At 43.8% G+C, this 23,977-nt stretch overlaps 1 protein-coding gene and 1 long non-coding RNA gene across 2 annotated transcripts; both read left to right on the top strand.

Moving 5' to 3' along the window:
* Nucleotides 1-10,955: 10,955 nt before the first annotated feature.
* LOC120312713 (metallothionein-1-like) lies at nt 10,956-14,427 on the top strand. Its single transcript, XM_039353830.1, has 3 exons — nt 10,956-11,134; nt 11,913-11,978; nt 13,979-14,427. Exons 1-3 carry the CDS (start codon nt 11,104-11,106, stop codon nt 14,071-14,073), a joined length of 192 nt encoding a protein of 63 aa, XP_039209764.1. The 5' UTR covers nt 10,956-11,103; the 3' UTR covers nt 14,074-14,427.
* A 6,252-nt stretch (nt 14,428-20,679) lies between these two features.
* Nucleotides 20,680-23,374, top strand: LOC120312714. Its single transcript, XR_005557941.1, has 3 exons — nt 20,680-20,910; nt 22,233-22,298; nt 23,300-23,374. It is a non-coding gene; the product is annotated as an uncharacterized LOC120312714 (long non-coding RNA).
* Nucleotides 23,375-23,977: the final 603 nt, after the last annotated feature.

Below are 23,977 nucleotides of genomic sequence, written 5' to 3' on the forward strand. Positions count from 1 at the left end.
GTTGAGATTTTCACTCCCTATGAAAATCTGAGTTCTGGCAATATCCTGATGCTTGTTCCCCAAGATAGAGGATTGGTCTCTGTACTGCAGGAGTGCAGAGTTGCCATCTTAGGAAATAAAAATCACTGTGCACAAAGCAGAAATATCATGTTTTTCCTTTCAATCCCCTCTTGGAAGAAGAGACTGCACACATAAAAGGCAAGATGGAGACTTGAACAGAGCTGCATTTGCAGATGCTTATAAAACTGTAGCCTCACCAACCATTTATCTTCCAGTCATCAGACATCAATCCTCAGTGAAGTGGGGGGGGGGACAACAGGTAGAGCAGGATGGACTGACAAACTGACATGAGAATCTGGTATCTTGGCAAGCATCCTCAGGTGTGATAGGCTTAATTCTTACACAAAGCACAGTGCCAATGTTGCAAATAGGGAGTGACTATTGGCTACGTGATCATATACCATGCTTAGCCAGGTAAGTTACAAAGCTTGTGGTTGCATTCATATTAGATGCTAAACTTCATTAATTTCCTTTAGTGCTTTAATCTGTCTCTCAGACTCTCACATACATACACACACACACTGATTTAATATGTGCCTCCATGTCTTGTACAGATCCAGAAAACCGAACCACTTGCAAAGATGTTGGGAGTAAGACAGGCACATCCTATCATTCAGTCTCTGAATTGGTTACAGCTAATGGTGCAAAATTAGAGATGTGCAAATATGGCGGACCCACACTGGAATTCACCTTGGTGTCACTGCACATGTATAGAATTGACTAAAGTAGTGTTATCCCAAACAGGGCCACCTCCAGTTACACCAAGTTCAATTCCCAGAATTCCCCAGCCAGGAAGCACCTACTGAAAAAAATTGGGAGTTGAAGGCCACCATGATAGAAGTTGCCAAGATCAGGAAACTCTGGTTTAAAAAGATCATTTCTCTTTCCGAACTCTTTAAAAGAAAAAATATGGACTAATTGTGAAATAATAAACTCTGCTTCAGTTGGTGTTTTGTGAAATGATTATTCTGTGTCAAAACCTTCGCCATGGAGTGGCCCAACGTGTTTAACCTGGTTAGTTAAAGATCTGCCTGACTGCACACAACAAGCTCAGCTTGATTACTTTTAATCTCAGTTAAGACTACCATGATATAGCATGGTGGGTAATTTCCACTTGTTTGGTTATTTTATGTTTCCATGACTTGTAGGAAGATACAAAATGAGGCAATTGATGCAGTAACCAAGTTCCATGTGTTCTGAAAGGGTGACCCCTATCCCACACTATCTTGAGGGATTTTTTTTCTTCTTCTTGATTCAAATGTCTGGATCTTACAGGTACAGACAAGCATCTGCTTAGTACTATGAGCTTTTTATTTTGTTGGCTCTCAAAAGCTTGTCTCTAATTCAGAAAATTACCAACCAGCAAAAAAAATTAATATCCATCTCCTGTTCTGCAAGGTTTGGCAACCTCAGGGCAGATATTAGTCAGAAGAAGGAAATTTTTATGGGTTTCGGTTCTCCTCACCTGACAGAAAGCATAATCCTAAAGAAATGGCTTATAAAATCACAAGGACCTTAACACCAACAAGGAAGTTCTGCCAGGGCTGAGTGTTGGTTCCCAATCTCTTCCCAGGAGTAAAATTCTTCCCAGGAGCTAAAACACATGAAGAGCAGTTGCAGGAATTGGGTATGTCTACTCTAATGAAAAGAAGGATTAGGGGTGACAGACAGCAGTGTTCCAATATTTAAGGGGCTGCCACAAAGAAGAAGCAAGACAAGAAACAATGGATGGAAACTTATCAAGGAAATATCCAACTTAGAATTAAGGAGAAATTTCCTGACAGTGAGAACAATTAATCAGTGGCATGGCTTGCTTCCAGAGGTTGTGGGTACTCCCTCACTGGAAGTTTTCACAAAGCAGTTGGATAGCTATTTGTCTGATATGCAGGGGGTTAGACTAGAAGACCTCCAAAGTCCCTTCCACCTCTATTATCCTGAGTAAACAATGGCCAAACATAGAATGATAGGGTTGGAAAGGACCTTTGAGGTCTTCTTAGCCAGCCCCCCTCTTGCCCCCCCCCCCGCTCAAGGCAGGAGTTTTATATCATCACAGTCAAATGGTTGTTCAATCCATTGTTTAAAACCTCCAGTGACACAGCACCCACAATTCTGGGAGGTAAGCTATTCCTTTTGATAAAACTTTGATTGATTAAACTCTACTTAGGAACCTTCCAATGTTGGGGCCCATTGAGCAAATTTGGAAGATGTTTGAGGTGCTCTCTCAGAATTGTTGTGCTGTGTTGTGCTGTCGTGAGAAGGACTGTCCTCTTTTTGAGGCCAACAGCACCCATTTCCAAGAGGCAAAATGTTGAAGCTGCTTCTCAACAGCTTCTCAAGAATTTGGTCTTCTAGGCACACTTCCAAGCAATCCTCTGTGTTGGAGCAATTTGCCAGTTTTATTGCCTAATTATAGGACCACATAGGGCCAGAGGTCTTTGTGAAAAGGGAGGATAATTGGAGGCTAGTACTATGTGGTTTTTTTTTAATTAATTATAAGAATCAAACAATAACAAGGTAAAACATGGAGCCCACGAGGCACCAAAGGAGGTGTCCACTGATTCACTGGTGCTCAGGAGCCCACGCTGCCAGTTCTTGCCCTGTCTGAATGAGTTCTAATTCAATTGATATTCATTATTTGTTATTTGAATATTAAGCGAATTTGGCTTCCCCCGTTGACTTAGCTTGTCTAAAGCCAGATGCAAAGCTTACAAAAAACAATTACGTGATCCCAAGATTCTGCAGCCATTGTAAATACAAGTGGTGGCCAAGTGTCCAAATTTTGATCACATGATCGTGGGGGAGGCTGCGATTGTCATAAGTGCAAGGACTGACCATAAATCAGCGGTTCTCAACCTACGGGTCGCGACCCCATTTGGGGTCGAACGACCATTTTACGGGGGTCGCCAAACAACGCGATCCACCATTTTTCCCCCTCAGGGGGCGCCGCCGCGCATGCGCACTGCGCATGCGCCACGCGTCCGTGTGACCGGGGGTCGCCGTATAAAAAGGTTGAGAACCATTGCCATAAATCATCTTTTTCAGTGCCGTAGCTTCAAACTAAACTAATGGTTGTAAGTTGAGGACAACAGTAATTAGAACAGAATACAATAACAGAGTTGGAAGGGACTTTGGAGGTCTTCTAGTCCAACTCCCAGCTCAGGCAGGAAACCCTATACCATTTCAGACAAATGGTATTGTCCAATCTGTTCTTTAAAACTTCCATTGTTGGAGCATTCACAACTTCTGGAGGCAGGTTGTTCTACTGATTAATTGTTCTAACTGTCAGGAAATTTCTCCTTAGTTCCAGGTGACTTCTCTCTTTGGTTAGTTTCTATCCGTTGCTTCTTGTCCTGCATTCTGGTGCTTTGGAGAATAGCTTGACTCCCTCTTCTTTGGGGCAGCCCCTGAGATACTGGAAGGCTGCTATCATGTCCCCCCTCGTCCTTCTCTTCGTTAAACTAGACAGACCCAATTCCAGCAATCGTTCTTTATATGTCCTTTGATCATCTTTGCTGCTCTCCTCTGCACTTTTTGTTTGTGCCATTCTCCTTCTGCTGGTCTACGACCTAAATAAAAATTCGATTGACATTTTTTATAGGACAACAGCCTCCAAAGACCATTGTTCATTAAACATCATGCAATATAAAAATAAAAATAAAAACTTCACGTAGCAACAATTTAATCTTTTTACTGCAAGGTTCTCTGTCTGAGCGGTACATTGTGCTTCAGGGAGATTCAGGGATTCCCCTTCTCACCTTGATGTGCTGTCAATACACACTGGAATTTATGTGAAATTCAGTTCATTTAGGCTAGGGCGTACCCCAGGATGAAAGAAGAAAAGAGGAATTAGGAACTATAGCATCCAGATAAGCAGAGATAAACATCAAGATTTATATTAGGCCAACAATCAAGAAGTAAACAATACGCCAATCAGGGATCGACCAACTCAGGCTAACAATCGAACAGCAAATAAGAGCCTAAGCAAGGAACTACCAAGAAGAAAATAACACCACCCCCCCAACACTGACAAGGCAAGCCACTAGCATAAATAGAGAGCAAACCCCACATCTTACTAGCACTGATGATGTTACCTAGTTGGGTAATGAAACATCTGCAAGAGAACCACCCAGCTCAGAGAACACTAAGGACTCCACAGTTTTCCTCCTCCCCCTCCTCCTCCCCCCCTCCTCCTCCTCTTCCTCCTCTCTGCAAACCCCACTCCTTACTAGCACTGATGATGTTACCTAGTTGGGTAATGAAACATCTGCAAGAAAACCACCCAGCTCAGAGAGCACCAAGGAGCCCACAGAGGGGGGATTATTCTAACCTGTTAGACTCAAATGTGGTGATCTAGTTCCCTTTTTTGCATGAAATCCATCAGCAGAGTAAATTTATAATTCATTGCATTGCACAAGCACAAGAAATCCAGAAAAGCCTCACTTAACTCATTGCATAAATGCAGCCTAATTTTTATATCCAGATCCTAGGATGCCCAAAACAACTGATGAATAAGCCTGAAATTTACCCAGCTATGGAACAGCATCCTTCTGATCCGGTTACAAGTCCAACTGAGGATCCTTTTGGAATGAGGACTACTAAATGGATTAGTCACCACTACTCTTTGTCCTTGACCCAAAAGGATACGGTGACATAGTTTGACCTGCCTTGTTCCTCAAGTCATTAAATCTTTCAACAATGGCTTCCGAATCTCAACTTATTTTCTATATTCTTGAGAGGGTTTCCTTGGCATCACCTGCCATATGCCTTCAGGATTAAGGACACGGTGGCCCCAAGATGAAACATTTGATTAAATCTGGCTTCCTTTTTGTCAACTAGACTCCTTTCAGCCAGCCCTGGATTAACCATTAAGCAAAATGTTCAGCACATCAAGGGAAAGGGCACTATATTTTTTTCTCTCCTAAATAACATGCCCTAATTCAGTGGGGTAAAGTTCTGTCTTAGGCCCAGTACTCTTCAATATCTTCATAAATGACTTAGATGAGGGACTAGAAGGGGAATTCATCAAATATGAGGATGATATTAAGCTGGCAGGAATAGCCAACATCCCAGAAGACAAGCTCAGGATCCAAAAAGCTCTTGACAGACTTGAACAACGGGCCCTGTCCAACAACAGGAAATTTAATGTGGAGAAAAGCACGTTTTTACACCTGGCTGAAAAATAGTAACTGTTAGAGGGAACTTGGAGTCCTGGTGGACCATCTCTTAAACATGAGCCAGCAGTGTGCGGCAGCAGCCAAAAAAGCTAATACAATCCTTGGCCTGGAGACAAAAACATATGAAGAACGGTTGCAGGAATTGGGTATGGCCAGTCTAGAGAAAAGAAGGACTAGGGGTGAGGTGATAGCAGTATTCCTGTATTTGAGGGGCTGCCACAAAGAAAAGGGGGACAACTTATTTTCCAAAGCATCAGAAGGTGAGATAATGGATGAAAACTAATCGAGGAGAGAAGCAATCTGGAATTAAGGAGAAACTTCCTAACAGTGAAGACAATTAACCCGTGGAACCCGTTGTGGGTGCTCCATCACTGCAGCTTTTTAAGAAAAAAAATTGGACAGCCACCTATTTGGAAGGGTATAGGGTCTCCTGCTTGAGCAGGGGGTTGGACTAGAGGACCTCCAAGGCCCCTTCCAGCTCTATTCTGATTAACTCATTCACTGCTGTCCTTGACTTTAGCCAGTTCTTTCATAATTGTCCTGTTTTTCTGTGTTCAACTGTAAATTGCATTTTTAAAAAAAAAAAATTATTTGGTATCCTGACTAAGGTATAAACATTTGGTTGGAAGGTGTCTTCAGATATCACTCTGGCTTCTATTTCGTGACATGAGAATTTCGCTTCCCAGGTCTTGTTCTATTGATGTACTTTCTATTCCCATTCACGAGAGTTACCGGCTGAGATCAAAGGGAAAAAAGGCCCTTTGATCTTTCAGACAGGCCCAAACACAGAGTTGCTTATTACAGTTCTGATCGTTACTGGAGGCCCTAGCCAAACTTTCTTCTGCTGGTTGATGACCTTGGTGAGAAGACGAAAGATCTATAGATGCCTCCAAGCTATGACTTGAGGTGGAACGGCTTTCTAAAGTGAAACGCCCTGACTGTAACATCAAGGAGATAACTTCAGACATCTTGACCATGTCTGCTCTGGAAGTCCCCAAGTTCTCTCATCTCATTATCCAGAAGAAAGACACTCCAAGTTGTTGCTGTTCCGCCACCTGTTCAGGGGCGGAAGCTTCTAGCTGTCAGATGTTCCCGTGCAGTCTTTTTTAGCGTGGTTCATGGTGACGTCTTCTGAAGCATTGTTTCTCAACTATGGCAACTTTAAGATATGGGGACTTCACCTCCCAGAATTCCCCAGCCAGCATATTTATTATGTATCTTAGACTTCACATCAACCTTCCCCAATCTGTGCTTCCTCGGAGCTAATTCTGGGAACTGAAGTCCAATAGATCTGGATGTTTGAGAAAGCCCGTTACACCTGAACTGGATCTTATTGCAGTTTACTTGATGTCCAAATCCAATCAGGAATGCAATACTGCAGGCTAATTCTGCCCACTGCCAGAAGTTTGATCCTGACTGGCTCATGTCTGACTCAGCCTTCCATCCTTCCGAGGTCGGTAAAATGAGGACCCAGATTGTTGGGGACAATAGGCTGACGTTGTAAATGGCCCAGAGAGTGCTGAAAAGCACTATGAAGTGGTATATAAGTCTAAGTGATATTGCTGTTAAACCCTTTCCTCTTTGGTGCCCAGTTCCTGGCACGTTTCCTGAGGTTAACCCAGCCTTTCAAATAAAGCTGTGTCTTAAATGAAAGCATTGGCATTTGTCATTCTCTCTTTTGTACTATCATGTTTCTAGATCTCTGTGTTTTTATTGTGTTGCCTTTGAGTCATTGCACAACACCTAGAAAAGGTGTTTATACCAACATCTTGCACATAGGACTATACAAAGGAAGTCACTATTTTTGTAGATGGATAGGTGGAGGCCGAAAGAAAAGAGCTTGCTTGACAAGGACTCAGGATGATTGTGAGATGGCAACAGAGGAAAAAACAGGACCTCTTTGGGGCTGTTTAGGGACTGTCTGGTTTTACAGCCCAAATTATACAGATCTGCTCCTTGAAGCCTGCGAAAAAGTTCATAGTGGGGCAAGATTCAGATCAAACATTTCTTAATGCACAGCACAATCCCTATAGCAGTGTTTTTCAACCTTGGCAATTTAAGATATGTGGACTTCCATTCCCAGAATTCTAAAGAAGCTTCTTGAATGAGAAGCGAAATGTCTTAGATCTGTAGATTGGGGTCATTATTTAAGTATAGATGTATGTTGCTTCTATTGCACTCAATAGTCAAAACTGACACTGTAACAATAACAGTAACAGAGTTGGAAGGGATCTTGGAGGTCATCTAGTCCAACCCCCTGCTGTCGCAGGAGACCTGTACTATTTCTGATAAATGGCTGTCTAGTCTCTTCTTAAAAGCCTCCAATGATGGGGCACCCACAACTTCTGAAGGCGAGTTGTTCCCTGATTAATTGTTCTCACTGTTAGGAAATTTCTCCTTAGTTCTAGGTTGTTTTTCTCCTTGGTTAGTCTCCATCCATTGTTTCTTGTCCTGCTCTCTGGTGCTTTGGAGAATAGGTTGACCCCCCTCTTCTTTGTGATAGCCCTTCAAGTATTGAAAGACTGCTATCATGTCAGCCTTGGTCCTTCTTTTCACTAGATTTGGTATACCCAATTCCTGCAATCATTTTGTATGTTTTAGCTTCTAGGTCCCTAATCATTTTTGTTGCTTTTCTTTGAACTCTTTCCAAAGTCTCGACATCACTGATCATAGGGTATTTAGTTGGTACCTTTTGAGAATGAAGACAACCCTGATTTTTCTTCTTCTGGATCCCATAACCTCTAGATTAGGATGGGATCCAGATATAAGGAGTATTGTTTTCATGCCCCAAATAAGTGAGTCATCCATTGGATCTGTTTACAGAATGTAAACTTCAATCAGAAAATTGATTTTTGGTATGAAGATTTGCCAATGCGGTTTTAATTACTTAATAAACTTCATTGGCAGATCAGACAAGAAAAATCATGGTTCATGATGTTTCTCCTTGAAACCCTAAGGCTGTTTTTTATTATTAATATACAAAAAAGGCTGTTATTCTTCAAAACAAGGTTTTAGCTCAAATTTAGAATGATGTCTCATTGGTATTTTAGAAAATATGAAGGGTGACTGGTTAAAACATAATGCTTTGCATAGAAATGTTTCCACCTGCCAAGGGAAGGGAAGGGAAGAATTTAGTCTTGGGTATTCTTGGGTGCGTCTAGCAGTGTGCGGGCGAGCATTATCATGAACCAACATCGCACCGGAAGTCAGCCTGCCCCAACGCTTGTTACAGATTGCTCGTCTGAGTTTTCGTAACGTTTCACAGTAGACTTCTGAACTGCTGGTCAAACCACACTCCATGAACTCCACTAGGAGTTACTCCTTTGGCATCTTCACATTTGGTGAGATTTTCTATGGCACCACTTCCAGTGTGGTGTTGGTTCACGATAACGCTCGCCCGCACACCGCTAGACGCACCCAAGAACTTTTGAAGCAGTTCTGTTGGGATGTTTTTGATCACACACACCCCTATAGCCCAGATTTGGCACCAAGCGACAACTACTAAGGAATTTCAGACCCAATGTAAGACGTTATGACAAGGGCCTCAACTGAAATGGCGATGATATCAAAAGTCATGTCATGTTGTAGTTTTCTAACGTGTATAATAGAAGTTCTGTATCTGAGAGTGTCTGTCATTGATAACCAAGGGGAGGTTTATTTACGAATTGCCCTCGTATTTTAGCTATGGTTACACTCCAAACTCCTTTCCTTTGTTCTTTCTACACCGTATTTTCAGAAATTCCTTCTCTCCTAGCTAAGACAAGTCCAAAGCAGGTGCTGAGATGCGCCAGTGACAATTAACTATTAATTACTATGCAGTCAAGGAGATAATTAATAGCCTGTAGTTCTCATGGTTAATAACGAACCAGAAATGCAGATTCATCAGGCTCTTCTTCCAACATCTTTCCCAACGGTGCTCTCTAGATGTGATGGATAAATAAATATCCTCTCGTGTTCACTTCCTGATAAGGGACACTGTATGACTTTTTTTTCTTTTTTGTGGCAATATAGAATTGGTCCAAAAGCTTTCCAAGATACCGTTGGGGCTGCTATCTTTTCCTTTTTTGACCATATCCTGCAGACACCCTTGGATTTGCCTCTAACTTTTTCCAACTTTTCTGCTGGAAACATAGAAGTGGTTCTATTTCTTTCAGCTTGAATCAGCATCCCTCAACCTTTTTACTTGTAGCTTATGCTTGCAATCTATCTAACCGAGAGAATGACGGTTACAGGGCAGCTCACACAAAGAAAAGACTTGTATCAGTAGCCATGATGGCGTTTGGTCCACGGGTTAAGGTGCTGGTCTAGAAATCAGGAGGCAGTGAGTTCTAGTCCTCCCTTAGGCATGAAAGCCAGCTGGGTAAATTTGGGCCAATCCATCTCTCTCAGCCCAGCCCTGTTGTGGGGAAAACAGGAGAAGGAAGATTAGGCATGTCCGCCATCCTGAACTATAGTAATAAAGGCAGAATAAAAAAAAATCAAACAGATGAATGAAGTGTGTCATAAGAGCACATTCCATCGATGATGCAAACTACATAATTTGTGTGATAACATGACATCTCGATGGCACCAGCTTTCTTGGGGGTCCAAGCATCTGGTCTGAGCCCCACCCCCCAGAAGGTAACAAGGAAAACAGGTCATGGAGAGGATGTGCAGCGTCCCAGTCAGTTCCTGGAGACCAGATAAGTGGTTGAGTAGACAGAGAAAGGAATAATTGTTAGGGAAATCTTATCTTAGCACCTCTTAGGATTAGGGCTGTGGCCTCTTTGAACCGTTAAGATAATTTAATAGCAATGGATGACATTCCTGCAACCTTATATTCATGTATCTGGAAAAATGATCAACTCCCAGGAATTCTGGGAGTTGAAGTCCACAAGTCTTAAAGTGGCCAAGTTGAAGTCACTCGTTGCGCTAAAATCCTATGAAATATACTGTATAGTTCAGGGGTCTTCAAACTTGGCAACTTTAAGACTTGTGGATTTCAACTCCCAGGCCTGGCTGAGGAATTCTGGGAGTTGAAGTCCACAAGTCTTAAAGTTGCCAAGTTGGAAGACCCCTGGTATAGTTAGTTGGGCTCTTGGTTTGGTCTACGAGCTGGGCGATTTGGCTGCAGACGCCAAGCTCGGGGATCAAACCAACAGCCCAACCACCGAGCTATTAATATTCAAACGCGTCTCGTCCTGTAGACTTTTGATTTTGGGGGTGTGTGTGTGAAACAGATCAATAACATTAAAAGCCGATCTGGAAAGCTGGGGGAGCGCCAAAGAACGGAGAGCCCGGGTCTCCCTCGTGCCACCCGCTTGTCTAACTTCAGCAGCGCTCTGCACGCGCCCAGACACTATTCTCCCCAACTTCCAAGCTTCAATAAACTCCCTAATTAGCCAGATCCCGGCTCATTCAAGGCTTCGTGGTGTTGTGGCATCGCCCGGGGCCCCCTCCGGGCCCTTTTGCGAGGGTCCAGAAGCGTCTGGAGGCGGGGGGGGTCTGGGGTGGGCAGAGACGCTGCTTTACCCCCTCCCTCCCTCTCCCACCCCCAGGGCTGTCCGTCTGTCCGTCCGGGTTGGGGTCCTCCCTGGGGGAAGCGCGGAGCCCGTGCCCGGCGCCCGTGCGCGGCAGGTGCATCCGTGGCCCGAGGGCAAGGCGCTCCGCTTCCCAGCCGGGGGAGCCGCGGCGGCTGGGCTTTTGGGGCGGGCTCCGGGCTCCGTGCGCACCGGGCGGGGTAGCTTTTGCACCCGCTGCCCCGCGGGGAATAAATAGCGGCCGTGCGTGGCTCTCCGCCTTCACTGGATGCGCATCTTCGCCTGAGTCTGTCTCTCTCTCTCTCTCTCTCTTTGCGTCAACCGGAGCCCGGAGACCCCAAAGCGCCCGCATGGATTCCGAAGACTGCTCCTGCTCCATCGGTGCGGCTCCGCCTGTCCTCCCCGCCACCCCTTCTGCCCTGGCTTGGAGAGAAAGAGGGGGGAGAGGGAGAGAGAGAGAAAGAACGAGTGAAAGAAACAGAAAGAGGGAGAAAAGGAGAGAAAGAGAAAAAAGGAGAGAGAAAAAAGAGAAAGAGAAAGAGAGAAAGAAAGAGAGAAAGAAAGAACAAGAGAAAGAGAAAGAGGGAGAAAAGGAGAGAAAAAGGAGAAAAGAAAAAGAAAGAGGGAAAGAAAGAGAAAAGAGAAAGGAGAGAGAAAGAGAAAGAAAAAGAGAAAGAAAAAGGAGGACAAAGAAAGAAAGAAAAAGAAAAAGAGAGAGAAAGAGAGAAAAGAGAAAGAGAAAGAGAAAGAAAGAGAAAGAGAAAGAAAAAGAAAAAGAGAAAAAGAAAGAAAAAAGGGAGAGAGAGAGAGAGAGAGAGAGAGATGCGGGCACCCCTTTCTGGGGGCTGCCTCTTCCTCATGGGTCCAACGGGGCAATGGGGGAGCTCGGGCACTCTTAGCCCAGGGACTCAACCAGAAGTTCCCTTTGCTGCTTCCTCTGTCTCTTTTCAGACTTTGGGGTGCTATAGCCAAGGGCCAGCTAGGAGCCTGTGAAGAAGCCGCCAAGGGCATCCTTGCTTGGGCAAAGGAGAGCCTCCCTTCCAATCCTCCTTGGGTTGACTTGGCGGGGGTTCCTTGCCAAGGCTGGGTTTGGGCTTGAAAGGGACCTTTTGTTTTGTTGTGCCTCCGAAGGTGATCGCTTGTCTTCCTCTTTTTGCAGGTGGGGTCTGCTCCTGCGGCAACAACTGTCAGTGTAAAAATTGTAAATGCAAATCTTGCAGGAAAAGTGAGTACTGTGTTTCGCTTCCTAAGTGTTTCATCTTCTCTCCTTTCAACGGGTGGCCTCTGTGTTTCTTTACGATGCCTACAGGTTGCATTCACATGACATCCTTGCCAGTAACCATCATTTATTCAGTTTAACTTTAACCGAATCTGCATTGTACGGGGCACCCAACTGTTCCAACAACATACCAAGACTTTTTGCATTATGTATGTTCCAAAATTATCTAATTCAAATACCCACATTGTGAATAACCTGTTACTTAAACAAAAAAAGGCAAACTGTCAACTTTTCATTGCTGGTTATTAAATTATGCTGCTTAATTTAATTGCTGAATGAAATTATTTTAGATAGGATGAATCATAAACTAACCCAATGGAGTATGTGTGGTCTTTACTGCTAAATACTTAACTAAGGTTAATGCCAGACCTATTAGCACATTGCACAAATGTGGACACTGTTTCCTTCCTGATTAAATGTCCTGTGAATGGATAGGATCCAATTACATCCTGACTGGGGAATTCTGGGAGCTGAAGTCTACAAGTCTACAAGTCAGATTTGGAGACCCTGAGCTATATATCGTAATAGAGCAGGGGAAGGCAACCTTGGCTCTTTTATGACTCGTGGACTTCAACACCCAGAATTCCTGAGCCAGCCAAAGAGCCAAGGTTGCCTACCCCTGTAATAAGAGGTAAAAAAGTTCCTATGTGGAATGTGCTTTTTTCATGATGCCCAGATTCACAGACCGTCAAACCTAAACGGTACAATGTTGGTTCAAACATCATATGGTTTGGGCTTAACGTCTGTAAATCCAGCATCTCTACCTCTTCGTTCAGATATCTTTTTCCACTTGAGCTGGGATAGGAGGTTGATACTTTCCTCTCTTTTTTTCTTCAAAATGTTATTAAATTTCAAAAAAAGTAGAAAATATTTTTAAGAAAAAAAAGAATTAAAAAGAGGGAGAAAGGAGTAGGGGAAAAGCAATATCGGGGAACTGTAGAAAAAGCTAAAGCTTAGTGCTTTAAAAGCTACACTGCTAAAAAAAGGTTACAAAGATATAAAAGCTATAGAAAAAATAAACTTTTGGCCTTCTTTGATACAAATAAAAAAATCTAAAACTCAATAACCCTTTGAACTAGAATAAATCACAACAAGCAGGACTTGGCTGTGAGCAAATCTAACCATCAAAAAAGCAAGGTTAAAATTGCATTTCAGTGTCAAACAAACAAAAAATAATAATCTAAAAGTGGTTTCCAAGTAGAAATGAAGCCGGATAAAGTCTTTCTTTTAAATCAGAGCAGTCAATTTTGTCATCTCCGACAACTCCTTTTCACTGTTCAATCTCCCCTTGTGGATATATGTGAAAGATATGTCTAGTTCAACAAAGAAAAGAACAATGATAGCAATCTTCCAATATTTGAGGGGCTGCCACAGAGAAGAGGGGGTCAACCTATTCCCCAAAGCACCAGAGGGCAGGAGAAGAAGCAACGGATGGAAACTAATCAGGGAGAGAAGCAACCTGGAACTAAGGAGAAATTTTCTGACAGTTAGGACAATTAACCAGTGGAACAGATTGCCTTCAGGAGTTGTGGATGCTCCATCCTTGTGTAAGAACTCTTGCTTGTGCAGGACGTTGGTTTAGATCAGGGGTAGGCAACCTTGGCTCTTTTATGACTCGTGGACTTCAACTCCCAGAATTCCTGAGCCAGCATGGGAGTTGAAGTCCACGAGTCATAAAAGAGCCAAGATTGCCTACCCAGGTTTAGATAGAAGACCTCCAAGATCCCTTCCAGGCCTATTATTCTATGGTCTTCTACCTCTGTGCATACAGAAGCCTCACTGCTGTTGTCACATATAAAAACGAAGTTCAATTTTTTATTTTTTATTTTCAAAAAATCTCTTTGTTCTTCCAACCTCAGAGAAAAGTCTCTGAATTAAACTGAATGTTCGGTTTAAGAATTCTCTTGTGTTTAAAAGAGGCTAAAGTTTTCCCATTCTCTTTTCAGGCTGCTGTTCCTGTTGCCCGGTGGGCTGTGCCAAGTGTGCCCAGGGCTGTATTTGCAAAGGCCCCCCTGCCACTAAATGCAGCTGCTGCAAGTAAAGAGAGGCTGGCTCCGGCAGTCTTGAAATCTGTATATTTGCCTGCAGAAATGTAATGTTCCTGTCCGGTTATATTTTTGCTATTGCGTGCTCTCTCACCGTTAGTTGCGAACGTAAACGACGCTGACAGTAATAAAGCCATGTGTGTATATAAGGAATGTTTGTGGTGTTTTGGCATTTGCCTTTGCCAAGGGACCTGCAGGAGGCATTAATAGGTGCAAGATGCTGTATTCGTTAGGAATCTGCTCTTCAGTGAAGTTCTATTACGGCTAAATTTCAGATATCAGAATTTTTGGCAACCGATTGCAAGGTACTAACTCCAGTTTAAAAATAAAATGATTTTAAATAGCTAAAATGTGTCCACTGGCTTTATTTCGAGTAAGCAACATGGTGCATTGGTAGAAAGGTCTTTTTCCAATCCTATTATTCTACGTTCTCTGTTCTAGATTAGATGCCTTCATGGATAGAAATACTGATGGGGGATGCATTGAAAGAGTTGTTACCAAAAATATAAGACTAATAATTTCCAAAGTGTAGGATGGAGCTCTTACTTCTCCATTTGTTGTTGTTGTTGTTCAGTTACTAAGTCATGTCCAGCCCTTCGTGATCCCATGGACCGTAGCATGCCAGCCCCCCACCCCACCCCGGTCTTCCACTGTCTCCCGAAGTTTGCCCAAATTCATTTTCCTTGTGTTGACGACACCATCTAACCATCTCATCCTGTGCCATCCCCTTCTCCTTTTGCTTTCCATCTTCCCCAATATCAGGGTATTTTCCAAGGAGTCTTCTCATTTGGTAGCCAAAGTATTTGACTTTCAGCTTCTGGATCTGTCCTTCCAAAGAACAGTCAGGGTTGATTTCCTTCAAGATTGAACTGATTTGATCTCCTTGCAGTCCAAGGGGTTCGCAAGAATCTTCTTCAACACCATTAATTGAAAGCATCAATTCTTCAATTTGACAAGATTTCTGTCCATAAGTGAGGAACCATAAAGGAAACTGATGTAACTCAGTGTGTCTTTTTTGGTTTTTGGAACATGAAAGCAATACTTATTCAATTAATGGCACACCTGGAATTTTGACAATAGGATGGCAGGAGGGTGGAACTGGACTGGGCTGCTGGATGTCAGTCAAGGGGGATCTGTTGAGGTCAAAAAAGTCAAGATAGCGGGCACAACCATGAGATTGGAGCTCAGCCCCTTTTTTATGTGTGTTGGGATGCACGTGAAGGGAAGAGGCTTCAAGCACAGTGGTGGCCACCATCTTGACTTGTTTTGACCCACCTCCCTACGGGTCCTGTTTATGTCAGGGATGCCCATTACAAATCAAATTTACCAGAAGGTGAATCATAGTGAATGGATTCCAAGATACCTCTTGAAGCCCAGAACATCATCTTAGTCTTCTCCCTTAGGCAGGCTGCTCTTCTATATCCCGTTCTTGGTCTCCTATAAATGCCTGTCAATTATAGGTGGGCTCAGAGGTTCCATGGGAAAAGAAGTGAGAAGATTCCATTTTATTTTCTAGCATGGCAATTTCCCTTTGGAAAAAAAAAAAGCAATATTTTCTACAGCAAACGACAACACGAAAACCTGACAAGATTCTGACTTTTCAAGCAAATTTGTTGCTCTTTCTGGTTCCAATCAGACCTAACTGGGATGCTGAGGTGGCCTACTTTGAGTATCCTGTGAGAAAGAAAGAAGGCCACCTACTAGGATTATGCTGGATTCGCACTTCTGAGCTTATCTTTTTGTCAGGATGCCTTTGCATAATTTGAGAGCCAGTTTGGTGTAGCGGTAGTTAAGGCACTAGTCTGGAAAGCAGGAGGTGGCGAATTCTAATCCTCCTGTAGGCATGAAACCAGATGAATGATTACGGGCCAGTCACTCCCACTCAGAGTTAACAAGACGGCAACCAGGATCAACCACTTCCAGAAATCTTGGCATAAAAAGTGAAGGAACAGGTCCAGGCAGTCACAAAAAGTCAATACTGACTTGACAGACAATAAACATTTAAAAACTAAAAGCTAACCAAGATGTCGTACAACTTTAGCTAATTCTTTAATTTGATTAAATGAATTATGCACTCCAATTATAAATTAAACACACTGGTTGCCCACTACTAGAGTACAATATTTGAAGGGTTGGTGAACTGGTGTAAGGAAAACAGCCTAGTTTTAAATACTGGAAAAACCAAAGAGATCATTGTTGATTTCAGAAAAGGCAGGCACAGCCACACTTCTCTGGGCATTAATGATTCACCTGTGGAGAGGGTTACCAGTGTCAAATTCCTGGGTGTGCAGCTAACGAGTAGGCTGACTTGGTCGCTCAACAGTGAGAAACTGGTGAAGCGGGCACAGCAGCGCCTGCATTTTCTGCGCCACATGAGAAAAGCACATCGTCCTTCCCCTGTCCTGACCGCTTTCTACAGGGGGACGACCGAGAGCATCCTGTCATACAGCATCAGTCTGGTTTGGAAGCATCCCTGCTTCAGACAGGAAGGCTGTGCAGAGTGGTGAGGACGGCTGAGCAGATTATTGGCAGTTCCCTCCCTCCCATCCAGGACATAGCACAGAAGTGTTGCTTGAGCAGGCTCCGTAAGATTATCTGGGACACTACACATCCTCTTCACGACCTGTTTTCCTTGTTACCTTCTGGGAGGAGGGGGCTTCGTAGTATCCGAAGCAGAACATCCAGATTCAGACAGAAGCTTCTTTAGGCCTAAGACGGTGCCGTCTTAGGGGATTTGTTTGGGTTTTCATTCATTCCACAACTATCTTCCTCCTTTTCTTGTTTGCCAAGGAGAGTCTGAACTTTTAAGAGAGAATCTCACCCTTGTGGAGCAGATAAACCAGAGTTTTCTGTAAGGTGGCTGATGGGCCTCTCCTGATAAGAAAATCAAGTCTTTTCCCCCTCCTTGTTCTCGCCTTCTCCTTGAGCAAGTTTTGGATCGGTTTGCAAGAACTTTCTGTATCTTCTGGAGAGGTGCATGCCAAAAATGCTATCTAACCATTATCCAATCAAATTCCTAGTAGTTAATCTCCAAACACTCCCCTCAAGCCACAGGTTTACGTTGTGTGTTGGTTGATGCTGCCAAGGATCTTCACACTTATTCCCAGAGCTATGCAGCAAAAGCTGTGCTAAACAGGGTCAGTCTTGATTTCAGGGCAGGACGTCCACATTTAACAGCCATTCTCTTTCCTCTGCAAGCTGGGGTACAGCTGTACCAAAACCCCAAACCCAAATTCTTCCTAAAACATGATTTATCACCCTTGTCATCACATGGAACGTATTCAGGACACACAAAATGGAAATGGGAATCAATTCTGGGAGTTGAAGTCATAAAAGAGCCAAGGCTGCCTATCCCTGGATAGGGACTCCTGCTTGAGCAGGGGGCTGGACTAGAAGACCTCCAAGGTCCCTTCCAGCTCTATTCTGATTGATCTGAATTTTGTTCACACGATCACGGGGATGCTACAAAGGCTGTTAACTGTGAAAAATGGCCATGTCACTTTTTCCAGTGCCGTTGTAACTTTGAACGGTCACCAAACAAACTGTTGTTAAGTCGAGGAGTACCTATATTCATGATTGATTAGTTGTAACATTGATCAATAACTTTACTAATTAGCAGATTGTGAGAACCCAGCCTGCTTTCACTAATTATTGCCCAAACCCAGAAAGGGGATAACTCAGTAACCAAGTGAGCTATGCAAATACAGCCCCAACTGCACCATCTGAATAGTGTTTTTAACTATTGGGTATTGTTTCAATGCCCTATGAAACTGTGTGATTTCTTCCACACAGGGACTTTTCCAGGGAAGAGGGATACTTAAATAAATCAATTAAAAACCAAGAGTATCCAACCTGGAAAATTCAAGGAAGCCCAAATTTATTAAAACAGGCGGTGGGTGCTGTCATTGTTTGCTAACTAACTAAAGCTTTATCTGCTGACTCACGCTTGACTCAGCATCAACCCACGTGTCTCTTTTGCGCACTGCACTCCACTTTCGGGAGGGGAGCAGTGTTGTTTGTATTGTCATGTGCAAAAAGAGGTGGGCTTAAAAGCTGCACACCACTCTAGTGGTTGCCGCAACCCATCTGAATGAGGAGAGGAAAGTTTGCACACTGTTGTAAAGCCATAGTTCGACCAGGAAAGTGGAAATGGCTTCACTGTGTTTTGGGCCATCAAGACTCTCTCTCTCTCTCTCTGTGTGTGTGTGTGTGTGTGATGTCTGCCACCATATCTATCTGCCTGTCTGTCTTATCACCTATCATCCATCTGTATCTTCTATCCATCCATCCATCCCAAGACTAATTCATCCCAAGACACTAATATAAATCGTCCTTTCCAATTCTGTTATTCTCTCTCCTTTTTTCCAGGGCCAATTCCTCAAACTTAATCAGATTCCAACTTTTAGGCATATAAAATACCTTGGGATATGGGCTAAGAGAATCACCGTAGTTTAATTTCTCAAACTACAAAAGTAGTAGTATATCTGATAGTGATTGGATTTGAAAGACGTGTAATTTATGCAATAGTGGTGAATATTTGTGATTTTTTTTGACAAGGCAACTTTACCTAATCATCAAAAACTGGCCTAGTGTGCTTGGCACAGCTCCATGGCATTTTACAACAAGAGTCTTATTTACGCTCTTTGATTTAGAAAGTTTAATGATTAACGTTGGAGAGATGTGAAAGGCACCAATAGTTTGTCATGTTTTCCCTTCTTTTCATTTAGTTTGATGATTGCTTCATTTTGGTATTTTAAGGCTTTTTGTTCGTTTTTTTTCTATTTTGCGTATATCTTTTTAAAAAGCATGGTAAAATAAATACATAGAAACCATACAGGCCCTGTTTTCTTCTGGGATTTTTAAAATTATTTAAAATTATTTTTTTTAAAAAAACCTGATGTTTTTACATTTAAGTCCTCATTAAGTCCAAATTTGCTGAGCTCAAAGGCTGATTAGTTAAGATGAAGCACTGGGGGGAAAGGATTAAATCTACGAGAAACCTTGTTTGATTTAATTTTAATTGGGAACCAGTAGGTTGATGATTTAGCCCGTGTGAGGTTCATCCATGCTCAGCTATGGAAGCTCCCTGGAATATTTCCGACCTTGCAAGCTTGTTGTGCACAAGGAAAAAAAACAATCAGAAACCTCAAAGCAAAGCCATTGATCACAAATGCATAAAAAATTAAATATTACTCTGGTCTAACAAAAGAAGCCCCACTGCCTGGATCCTGCCATAAACATCTGGACGAGATGGACATTCCCAGTTTGGTGAGGGAGGGGAACGCAGGACTCTTCCCCCCCATGTGGGAGAAAGCCCCATTCCACAGAATAGGAGGCCACATCGGAGGGAATCCTCACGTGGGTGTTTGCAAATCAATCAGAATAGAGCTGGAAGGACCTTGGAGGTCTTCTAGTCCAACCCCCTGCTGAAGCAGGAGAACCTATAACATTTCAGAAAAGTGGCTGTCTAGTCTCTTCTTAAAAACCTTCAGCGATGCAGCGCCCACAATTTTTGGTGGCAAGCTGTTCCACTGGTTAATTGTCCTCACTGTTAGGAAGTTTCTCCTTAGTTCTAGGTTGCTTCTCTCCTTGGTTAATTTCCATCCCTTGCTTCTTGTCCTACCTTCAGGTGCTTTGGAGAATAGTTTGACCCCCTCTTCTTTGTGGCAGACCCTCAAATACTAGAAGACTGCTATCATGTCACTCCTAGTCCTTCTTTTCTTTAGACTGGCCATACCCAATTCCCGCAACCCTTCTTCACGTTTTAGTCTCCAGGCCTTGGATCATCTTAGTTGCTCTTCTTTGAACTCCCCCCCCCCCCCAAGGTCTCAACATCCTTTTTGTAGTATGGTGACCAAAACTGGCTGCAGTCTTCCAGGTGGGGCCTCATTGGGGGTAACTATCTTAGTTGCTCTTCTCTGCACTTTTTCCAAAGGTCAAAATCCGAGAGATCTCCCCCCTCCCCAATCAACGTCACAGAGATCCAACCTGGATCCCCCACCTGTTGCTTCTACTGCAGAGTGAGGACCCAGGAAAGGGGGGGGGAGATCCCTCAACAGCTGCCAGGAGATCCATCAGATCGGGGTCCCGAGACCCCGCTTCGAACCAATGATTGCCCTCCCCCTCCCGGCGCCTACATTCCCTCCACGGGGTAAACCAGTGTCAAGTTTCGGGGTGGCTTCGCGCGGGCGGGCGGGCAACCGAAGGTAGCCCGTTTCTGCTTCACCCTCTTCGGCTACGGAGCCCCCTGACCGCCGCCGCCGCCGCTTTCCAGAGGGCAGCCGGTGCCCGCGGGCACCCACTTGCAAAACGGAGGCGAGCTCGGGGCTTTGCGCGCGGCGCCGAAGCGGCTCCTTTGCGCCCATCCTCACCGCCGCCGTCCCCCCCCCTCGCCCGTTGCGGCCCGTGCGCAGGGCGGGCAGGGAGGGAGGGAGGGATGGGCGCTTTGCACACGGCTCGCTGACCTCGCGGCCGGTATAAAAGGCCGCCGGGGGGCAGCCCTCCAGCATTCGTTCCTCTTTCGTTGGCTTTGGGCCGTTCGTGCATCTGTCTCTCTCCCGTTGCGATGGATCCCCAGAATTGCGGCTGCGCCACCGGTAAGTCTTGCTTTCCCACGATCGCTGCGTGTTGCCTGCGGGGGTTGCATTGCTAAAACGGCTCCCCTCCCTTTTGAGAAACCGGGCTTTGCTGCCGAACCGGCTGGCTTAAGCCAGGCAGCTGCTGTGCGAAACCAGTAAGCCAGGATTCAGCGCAGGAGATGGCGCGGAAAGAAACCTGTTTCTCCTGCCTTTGATGAGCCTTGCCAGACCTCCAGGAGTCGGGAAGCAAGTGAGGTTGGTCCGCCTCCTTCAGGCTCCCAAGAGACCCTTTTCTTCTGCCCGGGTCCCGCGAACTCTTTTTGGGTGTTTCTGCCAGGTCTCTAATTGGGGGTCTTAGCCCCATCTCCCCCCCCCCACACACACACGCTGTTCCGGGCAGCTGCCTGACACTTAAGCGGGCAATGCAATGCTGTAAACTATAGCTTTAGTTCTGGTTTAGCATATGCGAATCCAGCCTTGGGTAGCGTTTAAAAGCACGGTTAAATCATGGTTTAAGGTGAATTAAACTAGGTTTGTTAAACCATGGTTAAGGCATAGCTTGACCTGAAGGATTTTCTCTGCCTCTGGGATAGGGTGGGCACCCAACTTTAACTTTTAATTTAAAAGCTCTTTGGGTGCCTAAACTCCAGATAGGAAAAAATCTCCCACATCCTGGTTTAAGGTACTACTGTGCCCACAAATTTATTTTCTCCACACTACATGACTAATTACGTTTTTTTAAACTGCTACTTAAGGACGCTGAAAAGGTGACCTAGTTTTTGCAGAAACATTTGCTTCTAAACCTTTTACAGCCTTTTATCATCATCTTAAGACTCAAACTCTTTTTTTAAGCGCTTTTTGCATCTTAGGGATACTGGGCTCAAGTTTTCAATTTTTTTAAAGTTCATGCAGGATAAAACAAGGCAGTTTTTTCCCCTAGATTCTTTGCCTCTGTTCTCAAAGGGGAATTTATTTTCCTGTTGCTAATTTATTCCCGACTTGCTTTTCTTCCGCAAACGTGGGAATAAAACTGGCTGGGCAACTGAAGAGAAGTGCCACGAACCTGCCTATTCTCTTTCCTACTAGTTCCTTTGAAGGAATAACTTGATTTTCTACAAATCTATCCATTTCTCTACTTGATCATTTCCTGAAGGCTGGGAGAAATGGGGTTTCCGTAGAAACTTCGCCTGGGGGTCCTTGGTATGACGCTAGCAAGCCCCAATAAGCCCAGAGCAATTCAAATTGTCCAGATGCTACATCTTAATGGCAAACTTGAGCTATTACAGTTTTAATTGCTTAAGGCCCTGCACAAATTTTAATTGTCCTGGAAAGTGGGCAAAAAAGCTCAACTGGGAAGAGAGTTGTGAACCATTTCTGTATCACTGGGGTCTTCAAACTTGGCCCTTTTATAACTTGTGGAATTCTGGGAGTTGAAGTCCACAAGTCATAAAAGGGCCAAGTTTGAAGACCCCTGATGTATCCCATAACCCAGTTCTTAGTAAAAGGGGTTGACTCACAGGTGTAGTTTGTGATCTTTTCGGCCAGTGACATTTATTCTTTCCCTTTCCCGTTCTCAGGTGGTTCTTGCTCATGCGATGGATCCTGCAAATGCAAAAACTGCAAGTGTACTTCGTGTAAAAAAAGTAAGTCTTATTTTCTAGAAAATCAGTTGGGAGTTAAAAGATCCCGTTTTTTTTTAAAAAAAGAAGAGGGGACGTCGCAAGTCATTTGATTTGACACAAGACTTGCAATATAAGCCTAACCAGTTCCATGGTGTCATTGGAACGCTCCTGAACAAGGGTCCATGGGTTTGGACAGACTGAACACTCTAGAAAGATATTAAAGTTTCAAAGTTATTAAAGTTTCAGTTCATGTAATTGCGCTATGAAGTAGCTGTTAGAATGGAGATTAAAACATTGGAAGAACAGTTGCAGGAATTGGGTATGTCTAGTCTAGAAAAAAGGATTAGTGTTCCCATATTTGAGGGGCTGCCACAAAGAAGAGGGGGTCAACCTATTTTCCAAAGCACCAGAAGGCAGGGCAAGAAGCAACGGATGGAAACTAATCAGGGAGAGAAGCAATCTGGAACTAAGGAGAACGTTCCTAACAGAACAATCAACTAGTAGAGCAGCTTGCCTTCAGAAGTTGTGGGTGCTCCATCACTGGAGGCTTTTAAGAAGAGAACTGGACAGCTACTTGTCCGAAATGGTATAGGGTCTCCTCCTTGAGCAAGGTGTGGACTAGATGACCTCCAAGGTCCCTTCCGGCTCTTATTCTCAGGAATATGCAATTGCTATGTAGCTGAGGTTTAATCCTGTGCGTTCTAGAGAATTTTATTCTGAGCAAGAAGGATGTTCTTATTGGATCAACCTAATAAGTTTTATGGATAGTTGAAGCTACAATAAATTTCCTGGTTTTGAACATTTTTATTGGGCCGTGTAAATTGGGTAAAATACAGCTGGTCCATTTCGAAACTGAGTCAAATGGAGATTGAATGTGGGAATTGAGCCAGTTTAGCGTAGACTTTCCGTCTGATCTAGAAAACCAATTCTATGCCTTCAACAAGCATCCAAGTTGATTTATTGATTACTTGTACCCCCTTTCTCACATTATTTAACCTCCTGTTTTTCCTAACTCCTTCCAGGCTGCTGTTCCTGCTGCCCAGCCAGCTGTGACAACTGTGCAAAGGGCTGTGTCTGCAAAGACCCTTCTCTGAACAAATGCAGCTGCTGCCCCTGAACCCTCAGGCACTTTTCCCCCCTGTAACTAGGTTAAATCTGTTGTGCTGTAAATATGATTTTTCAGGCTACAGCAATGCGTGTTGTCATTGCTTCTAGCTGGAGAGCATGAAAATAAAGCTGACTTCAGACAAACACGGTCTCTTTGGGTTTTGATTGTGGGAGTGGGTTTCTTCAAGTTACAAACCTGGTTTTAATGGTCATCCCCTACAATAGAACTCTGGGAGAGTCCTTCTGAATATATCTTGGTTTGTTAAACATTGTGATCTATATATAATCCACACATTCTGTGTATCCAAAAGCAAGCAAACCACATTGCAAATGGACCTAGATTTTGTATATATATATATGTATATGTATATGTTCTCCTCAGTTCCAGGTTGCTTCTCTCCTTGATAGGTTCCCATCCATGTCCTGCCTTCAGGTGCTTTGGAAAATAGGTTGACCCATATTGGGACAGGAATTTCCATCATAAGTCCAGGCAGTTATAAAATGAGTTTTATCACATTACCGGACCTGAATTTCTGACCATTATTTCCACTGTGGTCTTTAAGCAAATCAATTGTTAAGCAAACCTTTCCCCA

Source organism: Crotalus tigris, unplaced genomic scaffold, assembly GCF_016545835.1.
Source record: "Crotalus tigris isolate CLP2741 ecotype Arizona unplaced genomic scaffold, ASM1654583v1 scf7180000018525.42219311030:4301911, whole genome shotgun sequence".
Taxonomy (NCBI): Eukaryota; Metazoa; Chordata; class Lepidosauria; order Squamata; family Viperidae; genus Crotalus; species Crotalus tigris.

What these genes read in the sequence shown, in the direction of transcription:
- LOC120312713 (XM_039353830.1), top strand. Translation starts at nt 11,104, where the DNA reads ATGGATTCCGAAGACTGCTCCTGCTCCATCG. An exon ending in AGACTGCTCCTGCTCCATCG is followed by an intron (nt 11,135 to 11,912) that starts GTGCGGCTCCGC and finishes CTCTTTTTGCAG; the next exon opens with GTGGGGTCTGCTCCTGCGGC. An exon ending in ATGCAAATCTTGCAGGAAAA is followed by an intron (nt 11,979 to 13,978) that starts GTGAGTACTGTG and finishes TTCTCTTTTCAG; the next exon opens with GCTGCTGTTCCTGTTGCCCG.